Below are 21925 nucleotides of genomic sequence, written 5' to 3' on the forward strand. Positions count from 1 at the left end.
CGAAATGATTCCGTTATGTATACATATTCATCTATTTTTTTCAGATTCTTTTCCCTTATAGGTTATTGCAAAATACTGAGTGTAGTTCCCTGGGCTATACGATAGATCCTTCTTGGTTATCTATTTTATATATAGCAGTGTGTATATGTTAACCCCAAACTCCTAATTTATCCCTTCCCCACCCCTTTCCCCTTTGGTAACCGTAAGTTTGTTTTCTGTGGGTCTAGTTCTGTTTTGTATGTAAGTTCATTTGTATCATTTTTTTAGATTCCACATATAAGTGATATCATATGATGTTTGTCTTTCTCTGTCTGACTTTCTTCACTTAGATAATCTCGAGTTCGATCCATGTCGCTGCAAATGGCATTATTTCATTCTTTTTTATGGTTAATATTCCATTGTATATACATACACACCACGTCTTCTTTATCCATTCATCTGTCGATGGACATTTAGGCTGCTTCCATGTCTTGGCTATTGTAAATAGTGGTGCAGTGAACATCTGGGTGCGTGTATCTTTTTTTTTTTTTTTTGCGGTACGCGGGCCTCTCACTGTTGTGGCCTCTCCCGTTGCGGAGCACAGGCTCTGGACGTGCAGGCTCAGCAGCCATGGCTTACGGGCCCAGCCGCTCCGCGGCATGTGGGATCTTCCCGGACCGGGGTACGAACCTGCGTCCCCTGCATTGGCAGGCAGACTCTCAACCACTGCGCCACCAGGGAAGCCCGCATGTATCTTTTTGAATTATGGTTTTCTTCGGATATGTGCCTAGGAGTGGGATTGTAGGATCATATGGGTGAATTTTTAATTTATTCATAAGTACAGGTTTTTCTATCTCTGCATCACTTTATATCTTTTCCATCTCCTTGTAACCAAAGTGGTTAATCCAGTGGCAAACTGATAGAAAATAGAAGTGAAGACAACCGCTCAGTTCTAGAGCTTCTACAGAAACTTGTAATAACTAAGGTATCTCTTTTCTGCTAATGAAATAATTGACTTTTTTCTCACTGCTCCTCAACAGGGTGGTGGCGATTGTCCAGAAATGAGTATTGGAGCTATAAAAATTGCCTTGGAAATTTCTCTTCCTGGTTCTTTCATCTATGTTTTCACTGATGCACGGTCCAAGGATTATCGCCTCACTCATGAGGTGCTGCAGCTTATACAACAGAAACAGTCACAAGTGAGTAGGAATCAACTCCCCACCACTGAATTTTCCATCTGAACACAGCTGTAAGAAATACAAGAGATTGCCTCCCCTCCCTGACTATACTATGTGTGACAAATGTCAATAATTACAACTATTGATCCATATACATGGACTCCAATATGTATGTGTCATTTAATCTAAACATGTTAAATGGATATGTGATATTTGTATATAGCATATGAATGCCTTGTTTCATAATATGGAGAAGAAATGATTTGGGTTTAATTAAGATGCTTGTTACCATCTTATCCTTATAACTGACAAAAACATAGCCCTGACAGAAAAGGCCTCTATTTCAAATATCACCTCCTGTGTGGAATCTTGTCTGAGTCAGTTACTCATTGTATCAGTTAGCTATTTCTGCATAACAAGCTGTTCTCTCAATGACTTAAAACAATAATCATCTATTTCTCACGTGTTTACAGGTTTCAGTTATGCTAGGCTATGCTTGCTCACTTGTGTATCTGGGCATAGTTTGGGTTTGGCTTATCTAGGTGATCTCTGGGTTGACTTGGCTCTGCCTTGCAGGTTTCTCAGCCTCTTTCTGAGACCAGGAAGCTAGTTTAGGCATGTTCTTCTCATGACCAAGGCAGAAACACTAGAGAGCAAGTGGAAATACCCAAGGCATCTTGAGTTCAGGCTTAGAACCAGTAGAATGCATATCTATATCTATATATCTTCCACTTGCCTGGTAGTATGTTAATACATAGTAAGTGCTCAATAAATATATATTGATTTCTGAAAACCCTTTAAACTATCTTCTTTTTTCAAAAATCATAGGTGGTATTTGTGCTCACTGGAGATTGTGATGACAGGGGCCATATTGGATATAGAGTCTATGAAGAAATTGCCTCTACAAGTTCTGGTCAAGTTTTCCATCTGGACAAAAAACAAGTTAATGAGGTCAGTTTAACAAAGTGGGTCTACTTTATTACCAGCTACCTTACCAGCGTCAGTTAGGCAAACCTAATTGTGTCAGTTTTGATTTCAAAAACAATTCAAACAAAAAAACATTTTCCCCCATTCCCCACAGGTCAATAAAGTCATTAAAACAATGTGGAGAAACATAGATTTATCTGGTATTAATTTCTAGACTGTATTATGCTATACTGATAAATTATTTAGATTTAAGCATACATTTATTTAAAATTCATTTAGTGGAACTTGAAAATTTTTGTAGTTGTTGTTGTTTAGTGAGGTAAGTTTGTATTTCTGATGTACAGCTTTTGGATAACTGGTAAAATGAGGCTTGATTTGACTTTTACTTGACTCATTTTACATTTGTTTACTGAAGTAGAATATAAAAAAGTGAGTTATTAAGCCAAATTCTAATGAAGTTAGCTCTCTAAGATTAAAAGTAAAAAACTATAACTCAGTAACTATCTATTTATCTAAAAATTTTTATGATAATAAAATCTATAACTTATATGCTAAGAAAATCTTGGTACTTTCTAAAGAAGTGTTTGAGATATATTTAATTGTCATGATTATTTCTTTTTGTTACCTTGCCTTGACCTTACTTGTGATGATAAAATTTTGTTTACTTATTTATTTGGCTCCTACTTAAGTTTCTAGGAGCATGCCAGAACAAAGATAAGATTTTACGTGGGTATAATTCATATTTGATTTGATGTGGTCAGTGTATCAAAAAAAATTCTATATTTTTTTGTTTGTTTGTCATTACTGCAATTAGTATTATTTAACATTTTTCTTAATGAACAATTTTTCAACTATTGATTGAAAGATAACAAGCATGATTGACTGTATATATATATATATATATATATATTCACAGATACTTAACACACATACTCATATATATATGCACATATATGTAGATGTGTGTTTGTGTGTGTATGTTTTCTGTTTTTCCTCTTTCTTTGTGATCTAATATGTGGTAGATATTTAAGTTTCTGATGTGAGCTAAAAATATGGGCTTCTCTTTGTAGGACAGGATTTTATATATATATGTATATAAATATATATACATATATATATATAAAACCTGGAGAGTATTATGCTTAGTAAAATAAGACAGAGAAAAACAAATACTGTGTATTTTCACTTATATGTGGAATCTAAAAAAATAAAACAAACAAACAGATGTAACAAAACAGAAATAGACTCACAAATACAGAGAACAAATTATTGGTTACCAGAGGGGAATGGGTGGGGGAGAGGGGCAAAATAGATGAAGGTGTTTAAAAGGTACAAACTACTAAGTATAAAATAAATAAGTTTTTAAGGATATAATGGACAGCACAGGGAATATAGTCAATATACAGGTTCTATGAATTTCACGACAAACTTCCTTGTCTTGAAAGAAATAGTTCAGTAGTCCTCTTATAAATAAAGAGTTCCTATTACATCATGGTGGAACTAATAGGACATTGCATATTTCTAGAATAAACATTTTAGCGAAAATATTTTTTATTAATATGTGATATACAAACCTGGGAGGTTACTTTAGTCCAAACGGTTTTTTTTCTTGCAAGAAACAGCCTTAGAGTGATATGTGTCTTGAGTCCATATTGTGTCCACTGTAGTGATCCAGAAATGCCTGGGCAGGTCTGACAACTACTCAACTACAGAGCCCTTAGCAGTTATTCTAATAAACATCTGCATGAGAATTCGGGAGCCTGGGAAGAGAAGAGTTGGAGAAGAGTGCAGAACTGTCTCAGGAACTGGGTTTCTTGTCCCATCCCATATACTGTGCTTGACCCTAATGACCTCACACTGGCCAGAATGGACATCATCAAAAAATCTACAAATAATAAATGCTGGAGAGGGTGTGGAGAAAAGGGAGCCCTCTGGCACTGTTGGTGGGAATGTAAATTGATACAGCCACTATGGAGAACAGTATGGAGGTTCCTTAAAAAACTACAAATAGAATTACGTATGACCCAGCAATCCCCCTATTGGGCATATACCCTGAGAAAACTGTAATTCAAAAAAGACACATGTACCACAATGTTCATCACAGCACTATTTACAATAGCCAGGACATGGAAATAACCTAAATGTCCAACAATAGATAAATGGATAAAGAAGATGTGGTACATATATACAATGGAATATTACTCAGCCATAAAAAGGAACAAAATTGGGTCATTTGTAGAGATGTGGATGGACCTAGAGAGTGTCATACAGAGTGAAGTAAGTCAGAAAGAGAAAAACAAATATCATACATTAATGCATATATGTGGAATTTAGAAAAATAGTACAGATGAACCTACTTGTAGGGCAGGAATAGAGACGTAGATGTAGAGAATGGACATGTGGACGTGGCGGGGAAGGAGAGGGTGGGACGAATTGGAAGATTAGGTTTGACATAAATACACTACCATGTGTAAAATAGATAGCTAGTCAGAACCTGCTGTGTGGCACAGGGAGCTTGGCTCAGTGCTCTGTGGTGGCCTAGATGGGTGGGATAGGGGGGTGGGAGGGAGGTCCAAGAGGAAGGGGATATAGGTATATATATAGCTGATTCACTTCATTGTACAGCAGAAACTAACACAACATTGTAAAGCAATTTTACTCCAATTAAAAAAAAAAAAGAAAGGCCACTATTTGGAGTTGCTTTTTAATCTGGAATTATGTAAGACTCTGGGGTACAGTCAGTATCATCAGCAAGAAACAAGAAACAGGCATAGGTGAGGAAAAGCAACATTCTCTCTTGCATCAATGGGGATGCAATCTGCTTAGGGGTTGTGAGGCTTTTGGGAGAAGTGGCAGTGGTGTTCAATGTAGACAGATGGGGCATTGCTGCCAGCAGAGGATACCATGCCCAGTGGACAGGGTGGTTCTTAGCAGAAGATACTAGAGAAGAGTTGAGAAGAGACATGGCCGTGGTCAGCACCTAGAGCATTTGAAAGAACAGCTGCTTGAACCTGCTGTGAGCAGTCAGGCATAACTTGGAAGTTCTCAAAACAAACTGGGTAAACTTTTAGGGGGAACCATAGGACTTTTTTAGGAGTTGGGCCATAGAGCTAGAATATAACCTCGTCTGTCCCATAAATGTAACTATATTCATATACTCAGAGCAAATTGATTTATGCAAAATTGAAAATACTGTTGTTGGGACTTCCCTGGTGGTCCAGTGTTTAAGAATCTGCCTGCCAATGCAAGGTACACAGGTTCAAGCCCTGGTCCGGGAAGATCCCACATGCTGCGGAGCAGTTAAGCCCATGCTTTGCAATTAAGCCCATGTGCCACACCTACTGAAGCCCGCACACCTAGAGCCCATGCTTTGCAACAAGAGAAGCCACCACAATGAGAAGCCCGTGCACTGCAACGAAGAGTAGCCCCTGCTCGCTGCAACTAGAGAAAGCCCATGCACAGCAACAAAGACCTGATGCAGCCAAAAATAAAAAAATAAATAAAAATAAATTAATTAAAAAAACGAACAGAAGCAGTATTGTAACAAATTCAATAAAGACTTGAAAAGAAAATGGTCCACATCAAAAAAAAATCTTTAAAAAAAAAAAGAAAAGAAAATACTGTTGTCTTAAATGGAGAATATGAGCCCTACAGAAGTACAGGCTTACTTATTAAACAAATGGGGTAATGCATATTTTTTGTAGTCCTAATAATTCTGACAGTTACCAAGTAATTTATAGGAACAATTAAAAAAATTTGGTGTGAATTACAGAAAATTTTATAGATACAGGTATATAACATAAATTTAACCCACTGGAATCTTAATAGTGTTTTTCTCCCAGATCATCAACTGATATTTTGATCTTTAACTTTAGCTAGGCAGAAAAGGGCTAGCAAAAAGCATTGCTAAAATTGTCCGTTTTTATAAGCTGGAGTTTTTTTTTTTTGATTTTTGATTTTTGATTTTTTTTATTGGAGTATAATTGCTTTACAATGGTGTGTTAGTTTCTGCTTTATAACAAAGTGAATCAGTTATACATATACATATGTTCCCATATCTCTTCCCTCTTGCGTCTCCCACCCTCCCTATCCCACCCCTCCAGGCGGTCACAAAGCAAGCTGGAGTTTGATGCCAACAGGGATGGGCTGTAATTCATATGTCAACCATAGCATTTCCAATCCCCCTTCCAGGTTGTTCAGGAAAGGTCATCTCATGTACTTTGTGCCACTGAGATGCAGGGAAATTTAGCTAAGGGTGTCTTGGAAAAGTTATCTTCTAGATATTGTCCTGCATGGATATGAATTCCACATCTGGTACGAGCATCTTCATACGAGTCTGAGGATGAAAAAAATACAAGGGGGAGGAAAGAGCTAAGAAAATCCAGAGCCTTTGGCTAAGTCAACACTCAGACCATCCTACCTCTAAGCCTCTGAATCAGGGAAGTGATCTTTTTGTTTAAGCCAGTTAGAGTTGAGTATTAAGTTACCTAAAGATAAATATATTCTAACTGATAAGAATTCTATATTTCTTTGTGACATGGTCTCTGTAAGTCCCAGTTTCCTTGTTTGTAAAATGAGGATAATAGAATTTTACACTTCAGGAAGTTGTTATAAGGTTAAATGAGATAATGCATGTAAAATGTTCTACACAGGTCTGATATAGGGTAAGTGCCCAATAAATGTTAACTGGTATTGTTATAATCCTCATGATGTTGTTATTTTGCTTTCAAAGTGGGGAAATTGTGCCACTGTGTTTGTTAGACACCAGGTGGCTAGTTGTCGGTTTCTGGGAAGTAAATTTGAGTGGGAGAGTCCAGGAAAAAGCTGGAGAGATGGTTCTTTTTTGATGTGTGTGAAAAAAAGATACTGTGAGGGGTTACTGGAATTGTATGAGCCAATATGTGCTTTAAAGCCACCAAAGTAAAAGCTTTTGTTAACAAAAAGCAGAGTTACAGTGTTAAAATTGGATTTGCAAAATTTTTAGCATATAATTTAGCCATTTTTCTTTTCTCATTGTTCCAGATTCTCCTATTATATAAATATTTTAAACTCTAGAGAATATAGATGCTTTAATGATAATTGCACATTTAATAGATTTAAGAACTGCAGTGAAGCCATGCCCGTACTGAGTCCTTTCATTTTACTAGAGCGATTTTTCATCTACTGTTTCTAAAGGAATCTGTGGAGTATTATGCTTTACTTTCTTAACCTAGTTCACCAATTTCCTAACCTAGTGGGATATACTTTGTATCAACTCTCTCTTGAGATAACTTGTAGTTTTTTTCTTTCTTCCTGTTCTTTTTTTAAAGAAGATCTAGGTATCTTTCATCTTTTTTTAACATAAAAGAGAAACCAAAGTAAAGAAATTATTTGGCTGAACATCAGGGGCATATAAATCATTGTATGGTATTACAGTTAGGAAATACAAGTTAAGACACATCTAAAGGATGTACTTAAACTGTTCACCTTTGAAGATGAAAAGGAACTAAACAGTCTAACTCTTTCATTTCTTTGTAAACTGGGTGATTGTCAATGATCTAATTAATGCTTCCTAGGTTTAAGCAAAGTCCAAGTTTGAAATCTCAAAGTTACCCACAGATGTTATACTCTAGTGTCCAAGAACCTAACACAAAAAAATCCATTATCAAATGGATAATTCACTTGTTCTGAGTTTCCCCATCCTTTCTCTCCACCTCTCCTAACTCATGTCTTCAAACATCTCGCCTTCCAATCCCCCCCCACCCACAAAAAAAAACCTCTCCCTGGACGTCCCAGACTTGTGGATTGGTTTTATTTCCCAGTTCTAAGTAATGCTGGCTAGCTGGCTATGTTATATCAGAAGGAAATTTTATCAAATAAAGAAATAATTGTCAAGAAATTTATAGTTTTTGAAGGAGGTCAATGATGCTATTTAGAAGTCCCATGAGAATGTATCTTAATGACTATCCTGTCATATAACTTGCAGGTCTTTGGTGTAGGATGTTTTAGTTCCAGCGTTCCTTTTTAACACCTAGTGCTTTCTTCTGGAGTGGTTCCTTGTGCTGCTCTGTTTGGCACGGGCATACTCCTCTCAACTGTCATTCTCTGTTAGATGTGAAAGACTCCCACGACTCTTTCCTTTCTTTGGTGATTGCCCTGTGATTAAGAAAATAATACCAGATCAGAATGATTGTGTGCTTGTTATGGCCGTTCAACAAGAGTTGAATTTTATTTCACTTCATTTCATTTCATTTCACTTAATCCTTACCACAGCCTATAAGGAAGACACCACGATCATCACCTTCTTTTCACAGATGAGGGAAATGAAGCATAGGAAGGCAGAGCATCTTGCTCAGGGTTAAACTGCTGCTAGCTGCTAAGTGTCTGAACATAGGGGGCGTATGCATTCTTTCTCCTGAGACTGCACCCTTAACCACTGTGAGTCCTGCCTCTGATTTTGTCTTTTGTTTTCATCAGAGGATGCAGTTTTAACAATAAAGTGACACATCAGAGATTCCATCCCCATTCATTTGTTCAGCAGATGTTTGGTCTACTTGATGCTAGTCACCACACTAAACACCATGGGAAAGTAAAGACCAACAAGATGCTGTCCTGATTTTCAAGGAGCCTAGAGGGGGAAAGGGGATGTAATTACACTACAGGGTGATAATAGCTGATGGAGACCATCCCAACTCCTCAACCAGCCAGAGACTTCACTCAAGAAGGACCGTGGGTCTCATTGAAGACCAGGGCACACACTCTGTTCCTCAGGGTCCTAACTGCTGCATTGGCCAATGGAGTGAACAGGGGGCATCTAATGCCAGATTCTCTGGATTTGAATCTTAGCTCCACCACTTACTAGATTCATGACCCTTAGTTATCTACCTTGTCTGTGCTTCAATTTCTTCATTGATAGATAGGATACATATAATACCAACCACGTAAGATTAAGCAAATAGGGAAATTTCAGTAGTACCCAGCACATAATAAGCCTTTGAAAACATTTTATATTTATTTTTTAATATTTTTTTTCAAGTAGCAAAACTGCAGACCCCATTCCCCCCTGTCCTTTCTATCTCTTAACAATAGACTTGGGCATCTGATCTAAATTTACTACCCTCTACCTTATAAGGGGCTGGAAAGGCACTGAAAGGCTGTCTACTTTTCTTTGAATATGTGGCAGGGTAGTAAAAGTCCAGGACATTAGGAATCTCCATTCTAAGTTCTCCCTCCTAGGCAAGACCGTTCCAACTGCTGCTAAAGTCAACGTGCTCTGGGAGTTTACCATCAATTTTCTTACAACAGCAAGGAGAGAGGAGAGGTCATCCCAGAATTTTTCTCTAAGAATGATTAAAGAAGCAGGATATCAGTAATCATCTGGGCAGAAAACAGATGGCTCACTCAACAGGGGCAAAAGAGAGTTTACTGAATAGCAGATTACCAAGGTGTGGGTAGGCCTAAGGGCAGCCAGCAGGGAATGGTGAAGCGCTAAGAGTCCAGCAACAATAGAGGAGAGAGAGCTTGGACCAGCACCCAGGGAGATCAAGGCTAAGGACCTCTGATAGGCAAACTGCAGCCCTGGAGGATGGAACCAGGGGAATTAATACCCAACTCCTCTTTCTTTATCCCTTTCATTTCACCCAATCTAATTGGAAGCTGGGCCACTGATCTCGGGTGACCTCAGCCTGAAGCGATTTGAATCAGGATTTCGGTTCCCGGCCAGAGATTGAAGTCAGGCCGTGGCAGTGAGAGAGCTGAATCCCAGCCACTAGACCAGTGACCAGTGACAAGGCCCTGGCCCGTACAGCTTTGCAGAAAATGAATTTCCACAAAGAAACGGAAAGTAGTGAAACAAGTAAAGTGTTTATTAGGAGGAAAAAGAATACCTGTGGATAGACACACAGGCGGGCTCAGAGAGAGTCGCACCCTCTTGGTAGTTTGAATCACTTCTTTGGGACCTTCCAGGTTTCCTTTGGCCAATCATCTTGCTTTGTCTGGTTCTGAGTCCGTATTTGGTTAATCTCTGGGTACTCCTTATGTGTGCGCACGCATCTCTTAGCCAAGATGGATTCTAGTGAAGAGGCCTGTGGGTAGGTTGACGTGATTCCCTTTTTGACCTCCAAGGAGCCTCTCTGCACATGTATAGTCGGGAAGGTTTCCTTGACCTTGAGAATGAGAAATATGTGGTCTCTATGGGCAGGGCTCAGCTCCTCCTCCTCTTCATCTTGGAGTATCTGTCCACAGGGAACAAGCTGCTCAGCCTGGGGCCCATCTATCTCCTGCCTCAAGACCAAGGAACCCCTAGTGAGGCGGTCCATAAAGATCAGCATCCCTGGACACAGAGCCTAATGGAGAAGGACAGAGAACGGATCTGGAGGGGCAAAATGAAAGTGTCCAACACAAGCAGTATTGTGCAGTAGACTCCAGGCTCTAGGACTGTGGCTCATATCCCAGCCATATGACATTAGATAAGTTACATAGTTTTTCTGTCTCAGTTTCCTCATCTGAAAATGGGGAGAATGATAGTACCTAACTCATAAGGTTATTGTATTTAGAACATACCAATAAATACTAAATGTTTTTATTTAGTGATACATGTTAGTCAAAACATTCCACCAACATTTGTATAATTTTTCCTAAAACAAAGAAATATATATTTACTGTCCATCTGTGTTGAGATGGCCAAAGGCAGCATGCTGTGATGGGGCTTTAGAATCAGGGAGATCTGGGTTGGAATGACTTCTCTCTCTTTAAATAGTTGGACAGCTTTATGTAACTTTATATAATGTCTCTGAGACTGTTTCTTCATGTGAAAAATGGCATACTAATTAACTCACAGGATTGTTCTGAAGCTTAAATAAAATAAGGAATACATATAATAAGCTGAATAGAGTCTCAGGAAAATGGAAATCAGTGAGCCTGGAGGTCCTCTGATGCCAGAGAGGACCTATGGTTTTGCTTTGATTGTAGGTCCTGGATGACCTTATTCTATGGAGGGCTCAGTGAGCCCCACATTTACAAATAAATACCTAAGGGAGAATGGACTCAGAACTACTAAAGACTGTAAGATTCTCAAACATTTACAATTTCCCTGTATTTGTCATGTTTTCTTATTTTCACATTGCAGTAAAGCCATTTAAAGGTAAAGGGTTTAACTCCTTATTTTGGGAATAATAATAACATTAATTATAGTCATAATAATATAGGTCATCCTTATAGAGTGCTTATTTTATTGCAGGCACTATGCTGAGTGCATTCCTTTAATCATCACAGACATATGGGCAATAGATAATGTTTTGAACAATAAATTGTGGGGTTTTTTTTGTTTTTCCCTAAACAAATGGAAACAAAGTACACATGGCTTCATTTACCCATATCAGTGACCTATAAAACACTAGTAATAATAATAACATGATAAGCACTCTACAAGAAGCCCCAAGCAGAATAAATCCCACTCCCCTGGGAGTCTTCCTGGAGTCAGCATGTGTAGTTGCAGCTACTGAGAGGAGAGGAAAGTAGGCAGAGTCCCTGGGTGTCCTGCATGGTAAGATGAGGGGTGATTGGCTGGGAGTAGTATCCTGGAGCTGAGAAATAGGTCCATGGAGTTCTTCTAGAGGGAGACAGAGCAGATGACCATCTTTTTGTCTATAGCATGAATTGAGACTCTAAGATAAAGAAAACATCTTTATTTTTTTCCACTAAGGAATTTCTAATGGGAAGGGAAGAGTGTTGAACTCACTAGATACTTCAGAGGAAGTAACTAAAGCCGAGGAAAATGAAATGACAATCTTGTAACTGATTGGTGCAAAATACCAACAACCTGACAACAAAAAGCCTCATTGATTAGAAATTACTGGATGTATTACTCTTGATAGTTTCATGCTCCTTTTCATAGGGGTCAGTATTGATATTAGAAAAACTGTATGGAGGCTGATGTTAACACTGCATACATGCCCTGTTCATTTGTAGGCAACTTTGTGAAATAAAAGCAAGCCTAAGTCGGTTTTGATTGTCAGTGTAGCAATATCAATAAAAAATAAAATCTGTAAAATTGTATTGATCGATTTCTAAAAATCAAGTACTAATTACCTTAAAACCAGTGAGAGTAGGGTAGTGTGTACAAATTTAAAAGCAGCTGTGACTGTCCATTCCCACAGCTTCATGGAAATTAAATGCAGTGCATCTCCCCCCGCCAAAAAGAAAAAGAAAAAAGGAAAACTATAAGCTTTGCTGGAGTATGAATTCAGCACAGCCGCTTCCTGCAATTTTGGCTTGCAAATGTCATTTGTCATCCTGCAATTTTACTTGTGACATTACATCAAATGTCATCCTGCAATTTTACTTGTGACTAGAATTCAGACCAAGAGTTTTCTGTATATGGGCTTAATGATGAGACTCTGAAACTCAGGGTTTTGAACAGTTAGTGCTCCGAAGTGAGGCATCTGCCATTTTGTTTTCCTCTATTTCAAGTTTCACTCGAGACATTATTTCAAAAACAACCTTATTGCTGACCTTGAAAATAAGTAGAAGTGGGTGTTTCCTCTGAAATTTGAAAATGTATCAGAGACAATTATAACATCTAGAAAGCTTCAGGAAATGTATGAAAACAAGGCATAAGTGTTTCCACTTATACCTTCTTTGAATTCACCTAATTAAATGTTGCAGATGAAGTGGAGAGCTCAGACTTCGTACTTTAAAATAATACAGATGTCTCTACATCCACAAAAATACCATAAAAGGAATACGTACCTTAGTTCCAGTGGAATGATTTCTTCCTCTATTACTATGCTAAGATTGACATGTCATGAGTGTGTGCTGGCAACTAATGCTCCTGTAGTTATCACTCCAGGGCACCTGGGAGTGCTTTATAGGTCACCAATATGGTTAAATGAAGCCATGTGTACTTTATGGTTCCATTTGTTTAGAAAAAAACAAAACATAACATAATTTATGGTTTAGAAAACTATTTATTGCTCATAGACCTCTGAGAAAGTGAACAGTTTTTCAAAATGACATTTAAAGTATACATAGTACATAGTATTCCTTGCAAGTGGAAAAAAAAAAGATGACTGTTCTCAATAGAATCTTATTTAGGCAAAATATACCGAGTCAAATAGAGCCCTTCTGCAGTGTGAAATAGTGGGGAATAGGGAGTGTTTAAAAGGATACACTCTGTAAAAAAATGGGAATTCCATCTTTCATTTCATGGTTTCATGTACATAGTGGCTCTGGGAACTATTTGAAGTGCTGGTTACAAACTGTGGCAGTACATTCCATAAGGGCCGTGGGAGCCATATCCACAAAACAAAACTCACTGCCTATGAAATGTGAGTTTCAATATGAAAGTGTTCCAAAGACAGTCATGATATTTGATCCCTGGTATTACTTGTCTACAAAACTCAGAGAACAGAATGGATACCACTCACTAAAGCGTCTTTCTAAAATACCAAAAAAGCAAAGAGAAAGGAGAAAAGAAGCTTATATAAATGCTTGAAAAAATATTTCTTCTCTCTCTTTTTTTTTGTAAATTTATTTATTTATTTATGGCTATGTGGGTCTTCGTTGCTGTGCACGGGCTTTCTCTAGTTGCGGTGAGCGGGGTCTACTCTTCGTTGTGGTGCACGGGCTTGTTGTAGTGGCTTCTCATTGCGGAGCACGGGCTCTAGGCATGCAGGCTTCAGTAATTGTGGCACGTGGGCTCAGTAGTTGTGGCTTGAGGGCTCTAGAGCTCAGGCTCAGTCGTTGTGGTTCACGGGCCTAGTTGCTCTGTGGCATGTGGGATCTTCCCGGGCCAGGGCTCGAACCTGTGTCCCTTGAATTGGCAGGCAGATTCTTTTTTTTTAATCTATTTATTTTTGGCTGTGTTGGGTCTTCATTTCTGTGCAAGGGCTTTCTCTAGTTGCTGCAGGTGGGGGCCACTCTTCATCGCGGTGCGCGGGCCTCTCACTATCGCAGCCTCTCTTGTTGCAGAGCACAGGCTGCAGACGCGCAGGCTCAGTAGTTGTGGCTCACGGGCCTAGTTGCTCCGTGGTATGTGGGATCTTCCCAGACCAGGGCTCGAACCCGTGTCCCCTGCATTGGCAGGCAGATTCTCAACCACTGCGCCACCAGCGAAGCCCCTGGCAGGCAGATTCTTAACCACTGCACCACCAGGGAAGCCCTGAAAAATATATTTCTTAAAGAAAAAAAATGTTATTTAAGAGCAGATGTTAGCCAATAGGTTACATGCATTCAGCAGGACCAAAATAAATAGAAAAAGAAATAAAACTGTTTACTTAGCTGACTCTATTTTGATTAGAAGCTGAAATAAAATATTAATTTTGACTGAGATGTCAGTTTTAACTAATCAATTACTTGTATAGCTAACTCTGGATTTGCAAGAGTCTTAACTATCAAAAAGTTACAGTGTCAGACTCAGAGTCTTTGAAAAATTTATTCAGATCTGCACTGACTTGAAAGAAATGATCTTTTATCTCCATTTAGAAGGCTTGGTCTTTATTTTTATTGGAGTTGTGATGGAAACTAAAGGTTTGAGTTGAGAAAAAAAATGTCCCAAATGCTTGACATTTAAAAGTGAAATTACTAATTAGCCTTTAAAGTCATCGACCATGATCTCTTGAAGGGTTCCTGCTGGGAACCACAAAGGAACACAAGAAAACATGAAGAAAATCTGCAGTGTTGAAGCAAATAAAATTCTATTGAGGCATTTTCAGAGAGCCTCAACAATTTGGATGTTTCCTTTCGTATTTTATCTATTTAAATTTTAAAGTTTCCTTTTAAAGTTTTTTGTTTAGAGAAGGCATATGTCTGTGGTAAAATAGTAGGCATGATTTCTCTCTTTACAGACGCACACCAGAGTATATCTGATCTTATATTAATTCAGAAAGAACAAGAGAATTAACACATTTAAGAGGTTATATACCTGTTTTTTCCAAAAATATTGTATTTATGTATTGTAAAGTTTTTATATCATTGTGAAGAAAGCAATTACAAAACAACAAGGATTTACTGTATAGCACAGGGAACTATATTCAGTATCTTGTAATAACCTATAATGGAAAAGAATCTGAAAAAGAATATATATATATATTTATATATATGTTTATATATATAACTGAATCGCTATGTTGTATACCTGAAATAACACATTATGAATCAACCATAGTTCAATTTAAAAAATTAATGGAAAAAAAAAGAAAGCAATTATCATTTAATCATCCAATCTAGGAATTATTAAAGGCAGCAAGGTTTTTTTTTTTTTTTTTTTTGGTGGAAATTAAGTGAAATCATGTGCCCAGATTATTTTGAAAAGGACCTAATCTTGAATCTTGGGAAGAAGAATTTTGGAATCTTAGTCCTTTCTTTCCCAAAAGGCTTCTGAATGTGTAGGCCAAGTGCTCCATCTGACCAAGAAATCTGTGTGACCAGGATACCAAAAGTCAGTCTTTTGTTTAGCATAGAAGGGGGGAAATAAAAAGGTCTGGGTACTACATATTTTGTCCAGATCAAGAGGTACCTACTGCTAGTATTTTCCCTTAATAATGATAATTAAATAATTTGGCCCAAGGTAATTGACTATTGCTAATCTCTAGACATAGAAAAGTTTATATAATCTTATAATTTTCTTTTTTAAATTACCTATCTAGAAGCCCTGTTATATAATTACTATTGCTCTGAAAGAAAAAAGTCATAACTTGTGGACTAAACACATTAGATAAATATTATTTTACAGTTGCAAGAAAAGACTTGGTTAGTACCTTTGGCAGAAATAATTGTATCAATTAAAAGTAGCTTAATAGCCACCTCTGGAGAAAACATATGAATTTGTTTCTTTGATAGGCAGTTTAAAGGATTTCATGTACAAAGAATGAAGAAAACCCATGATTTTACTTCTAATATTTCTATTTAATAATAAACCAACAGACAACTTTGCAATCAGTAGGCTTATTTAGTGAAGTGGTAAGCAGTTCCATGAAGATATTAGGTTGCAAATGCTATGTAAATGCCAAATATATATCATGATTTATCCTTATTTGCACTTGTTTCAGCATGAATTAGAAACATTTGTCAGGGGCAATCTAATTTTTGCTTCTCTTCTGCCATAGCAAAGAGGAGATGAAAGAGTTAAGAGTCAAAGTAGAGGAAGTTTTATATAAGAAATTTCCTTATGATCTAGGGTAGATAAATGGAAACAGAGTCCATGCTTCATATGTTTTCCAGGTTTCCTTATGCATTCCTGGAATGAACCAACTGTAATAGGGTTATAAAAGCAAAATCTTTGAGAGATGGTATGAGCTACTTTTGAGAGCTCCTTGTTACATCTTGGACATGATTTGGCTTTGTGGCAAAAATTACAAATAGCTTTTCTCTTTCTTGCTAAAGGCCCCAGAAGAAAACCGTATTTTAAGGTCATTTACCATACAATTTAAACAGCTGTGGTGTGAAGGAAGAGAAAGGAAAAAAAATTTCAAAATTCTTGATTATAATTTTAAATAGGTACAAATAATTAATTTACTTTAAAAATATCATTGTTGGAATACTTTATCACCTTTAACAATTATGAACTTAGGAAAAAGCACATGGTCTGGTTAAACCATTTAAAATTTGAAAATTTCTTCTGGGAATAGGAAGTCCTCGGCATTAGTGAACCCATTTGTGAACACTTGCCCATTGTTCGAATGATATTTATTAAATTAATATATTAACTCAATAATTTGATAATGAATTTTACAATTTAATAAATTAATAAAAACAAGTAATTTAAATTATTGTTACTTCAAATGTTCATTAGAATTTTGTATCTGTTAGATTACAGTTTTAAAAATACATTAATCATTTACATATATATGCATATTTCTAGAAAAATTGGAAAGGTCATACCCAAATATGTTGATGGCAATTATGGGACAGGTAATTTAAATATTTTTTTGCTTTATGTGCTTTCTTGATTTTTAAAATAATGAGTATGTATTATTTAAAAAATAAAAGCAGTGAAGGCATTTTCACTAAATGACAAAAAATTCAAATGCACTCAGTATACTTACAGACCAGGTTTATAAACAAGGCTCTATGCTGTGAGCTATAGGGATGCAAGGATGAATCACACATAGACCTAGTGTCTAAAGATGCCAGATTCTGGAATCTAAGAGGAGAGAGATCAAGTCTTGCTTATCCAAAAGCAAAATCCAGACCCAAACTCCACCTTCTAAATTTTGCTTCTTCGTTCTTCACCAAATTTCTTGAGGGTTAATTACTTCTTTTGTCCCCTCCTACCTATTTTTTCTGGCATCTAATTTTCACTCTCTGTACCCAGTTAGAACTGTTCTTTTCATGTAATCCAAGACTGTAGCCTCTGTCCTCATCCTTCTTTGTAAAAGGTGACACTGCTGATCGTTTTTGCTTTTTTGCAACCCTCTTGCCGTGAGCATCCATGATATGATTGATGTTCTTTCCCAGTGGATCTCTGTTCCTTCTCTGTCTCCTTTATTGGTACTTCTTCCTCCTATTATTCTAAGTGTCTGTGTTCCAACCTTGCCTAGCCTCTGAACATACTCTTTCTCCTGATATTTTAATTCAGTCTTTTCTTTCTTTTTCTGTATCACACTTTTCCTTAGTTCATTTAGATCTCTACTTAAATGTATCTTTCTCCTGAAAGTCTTATTTAAAATAACACTCCTCATTTTCTGTTCTAGGTCCCATTATTCTACTTCATTTCTTATAACATTTCTCTCTGCTAGAATTATATTACATACCCATTGTTTATGCCTAAAATAGTTTTGGCTCATAGTGTGTGCTCAATTAATAGTTATTAAATGAATGCTTTGAATGAACAAATCTCACTGATTTTTCTTTTACTCTGTGCAGATGCTAAGTCCACATCTTCAGCGCTGACTGCTTCCCCAGCTCTCGTCCTGTATTCCAACTGCCCTTTGGTCATCTTAACCTGACTCTGCTGTCTACAGCTCTATGTTAGAATCTCACCGTTAGGCATGCTCATTTTTAGAGCTCCCCTTTGCTCTTGATATTACCACACGTCTTGCAGTCATCCCAGCCCAGATGGCCTGAGTCATCCTTGACACTTTCCCTTCCTTTGCTCTTCACATTCAGTCAGTTATTAAAATGCTTTCCATTCTGTTTTCATATTAGCCTTCCCAGTCAGTGCATGCTTTCATCACCTCATGGCTCATTTAGCCTGTGGCCATGGGTCATTTTTATGTGTCTCTCTGTCATTCTCTTATTTATTTATATCTTCATTCTTTGCTTTATTCACTTCACTCATTTATTCATTCAACAAACAATGTTGAGGCCTACCTACTATGTGTTAGGGTTTAAGGATTCAATTTTAAGCGAAAATAGATGTAGTACACATTCTCATGGTGCAAAATGGTTTTAGAGAGAGCAACTAAGTATAAAGACTGAAGGATTTAGAGCCTGTGGTGAGGAAGTAAGATGTCTGGAGCTGCCCTAGTTGATAGCCAGTCCCATGATGTGGCTCGGGGGGTTTGTGGCTGAAATGAAGTGGTGATGTGGTTATAGGAGACCAGGATTCAGCAGGGGACAAGTCATCTGTGTGAATGTGGAAATCACTGTGGTGACAAGGCTTGGGATAGAGAGAAAGACAGCAGGCCAGGTGCCAAAGTCTTCAATAAATGAGGACCAGCAGCAACAGAGCAATAAAGATGGATTGATATAGGTTTCAAAGGAGCAGGGCTTTATTCAGGGCGGGGAAATCAGTAGTGAGGAAAGAGAAAGCTGCCTCAGATCTCTAAAATGTATGGGGTACAGGAGAATGAACAGCCTTCATTAAAGAAAGTTATTGGAGAAGAAACTAGCCTAAGTGACATATTTCCCTTGAGGTTAGGAAGTACCCTGAATTTTTGGTGGAAGACTGGAAGTAAGGGAGTCCATAAGTGAAATGGAGTTTTTAGAAATCACAGTGGAAGCTTTGGGCTAGAAGGATGAGTGAAACGTTAATGGGAAGAAAGCATAGAACAGAATGAGGGTGACAGAACAAAAAGAGACTGATAATTGAAGGGACTTCAATCCTAGAGGATGACTAGGTTTAATGTAGAGTGAGCCATGTGGGTTCAGTTACAATGTACTTCTTCCTATTTTTAATTGAAGTATAGTTGATGTACAGCATTATACAGGTGTACAGTGTAGTGATTCACAATTTTTAAAGGTTACACTGCATTGAGAGTTATTATAAAACATCAACTGTATTCCCCGTGTTGTACAATGTATTCTTGTAGCTTATTTTATACATAATAGTCTGTACCCCTTACTCCTCTTCTCCTATCTTGCCCCTCCCCTGTGCCCTCTCCCTACTGGTAGCCACTCTGTTTGTTCTCTACATCTGTGATTCTGCTTCTTTTTTGTTATATTCACTAGTTTATTGTTTTTTAAGTTTCCATATAGAAGTGATATAATACAATATTTGTCTTTCTCTGACTTATGTCACTTAGCATAATATCCTCCAAGTCCATACATGTTGCTGCAAATGGCAAGATTTCATTCTTTTTTATGGCTCAGTAGTATTCCATTGTGTGTGTGTGTGTGTGTGTGTGTATATGTATACACACCACATTTTCTTTATCCATTTATTTATTGATGGACACTTAGGTTGCTTCCATATCTTGGCAATTGTAAATAATGCTGCTATGAACATTGGGGTGTATGTATCTTTTTGAATTAGTGTCTTTGCTTTTTTCAGATATATACCCAGGAGTGGAATTGCTGCGTCATATGGTAGTTTTATTTTTAGTTTTTTGAAAAGCCTCCATCTCATTTCCACAGTGGCTGCACCAATTTACATTCCCACCAACAGTGTACCAGGGTTCCTTTTTCTCCACATCCTTGCCAACATTTGTTATTTGTGTTCTTTTTGATGATAGCCATTCTGACAGGTGTGAGGTGATATCTCACTGTGATTTTGATTTGCATTTCTCTGATGATAAGCCTCGTTGAGCATCTTTTCAGGTGCCTGTTGGCCATCTACATTTCCTCTTCGGAAAAATGTCTATTCAGATCTTCTGGCCATTTTTTAATTGGGTTTTTTTGATGTTGAGTTGTGTGAGCTGTTTATATATGTTGGATACTAATTCCTTTTCGGTCATATCATTTGCAATATTTTCTCCTTTTCAGTAGGTTGTCTTTTTGTTTTGTTGATGGTTTCCTTTGCAGTGCAAAAGCTTTTAAGTTTAATTAGGTCCCATTTGGTTATTTTTGCTTTTATTTCCTTTTCTTTAGGAGACAGATCCAAATAAATATTGCTACGATTTTTGTCAAAGATTGTTCTGCCTATGTTTTCCTCTAGGAGTTTTATAGTTTCCGGTCTTACATTTAGGTCTTTAATCCATTTTGAGTTTATTTTTGTATATGGTGTTAGAGAATGTTCTAATTTGATTCTTTTACATGTAGCTGTCCAGTTTTCCCAGCACCACTTATTGAAGAGACTGTCTTTTATCCATTTTATATTAATTTACCATAAGTGTGTGGGTTTATTTCTGGGCTCTCTGTTCTTTTCCATTGATCTATGTGTCTGTTTTTGTGCCAGTACCATACTGTTTTGATTAGAGAATATACTTGTTTTAGTTTCTCTGATGCCTTTTGTTTTGTCATCTGAGACTTTGGATGGGCTGTTCTTTCCTCCCAGAAAACTTTCCAGACTCTGTACCCATAACCGTTAATCCCTCATCCTCCCTTAACCTAGCTAATTCCCATTCATCCTTCAATCTCATGTTAGAAGTGATTTCCCTCAGTGGACCTCCCTGAATCCCCAAATTTGGGCTAGGTGCCTGTCCTTTGTCCCTCTCTTATTGTATCATCATGTTGTATTATTATAACAGTGTATCTACTGTAATAGGCTATAAGCTTCACATGAGCAAGAACTGCTTTTGTTTTTATATTTCTGCTGCCTGCCAGAGTGCCAAGCATATAGTAAACTAGCAGAAACTTAATATCAACAGATATTAAAATGCCTGTTGACTGAATGAATGAAGAATTAAGATGGTGGAATTACACTGAGATTTGGAGTAGAAGAAATCCCCAGTGATTTCCACATTTCCATAAAATCTCAGGTCTTCTACTCTATGCTATAGAAAATTGAAGAAGAAAGGAATTGTTTGGCTAAGAGTTTCACTGCACACAGGGAGAACCTGTATCTAAATTTAGTCACATCTCATGTAAGCAGGGATGCTGATTCTAAGTCAGAGGATGATGTCGAACCCAGGTACTATGACTTAGTGTCCAGGGCTCTCTCTATTATTCCTTTCTTCCAAGAGCCTGGAACTTACTTCAGTGGGATCTTGGAGGTGAGGAGAGGAAAACATAAATTTTCCTCTACCCTTCTATGCCTCAGCTGAACCTTGTAACAAAAGACAATTTAACAAGAGAAAAACAAATCAAAGTTTATTAACATGTATACCTTAGGTACACATGGGAGATACCCAGGGGAAAAATTAGTTGCTCTCCAAGATGGCTTAGAACTCAGGCCTAAATACTATTTTCAGGATAAGTCAAAAGAAGGAAAGGCTTGGTGAGGCAGTTTTGGGCAGGTGACCAGGAAAAGCAAGGTTAACAAAGGTAAAGTTTGTTATGCAGATTTAAGTCAGAGGATTCTCTTGTGACTTGGAGTCATCCTTGTATTCCTGATACGGAGAGGGAGACACCCTTACAAATGGAGATTTCCTTTATAAATGTAAATTTCCCTTATAAAAGGGTAGCCTCTACTCTGTTTTCAGAGCCTCTTCTGTGTCTGCTGTTTCTCAAAATAATCCTGTGCCAAAGAAGCATATGTGGAGGTACCATATTCTGCCACCCTTCAGAAGCCCTTCTGAACCCTTCCTTAATTCTTCTGAGTC

At 37.5% G+C, this 21925-nt stretch overlaps 1 protein-coding gene across 5 annotated transcripts in view; it reads left to right on the forward strand.

The window, feature by feature from the left end:
- The window catches only part of HMCN1 (hemicentin 1), a 526618-nt gene that overhangs the window by 124928 nt on the left and 379765 nt on the right, over window positions 1-21925 (forward strand). For all 5 annotated transcript variants that reach the window (XR_014015141.1, XM_081225456.1, XM_081225458.1 and 2 more), the window contains exons 3-4: window positions 1020-1178; window positions 1986-2108. Coding sequence is in view for 4 of the 5 variants with exons in the window: in XM_081225456.1 (XP_081081582.1) it covers window positions 1020-1178; window positions 1986-2108 (282 nt within the window). In the remaining variant the exon portion in view is untranslated. The remainder of the gene's footprint in view (window positions 1-1019; window positions 1179-1985; window positions 2109-21925) is intronic.

The sequence above is a fragment of the Mesoplodon bidens genome (assembly GCF_964165515.1).
Source record: "Mesoplodon bidens genome assembly, chromosome: 2".
NCBI lineage: Eukaryota > Metazoa > Chordata > Mammalia > Artiodactyla > Ziphiidae > Mesoplodon > Mesoplodon bidens.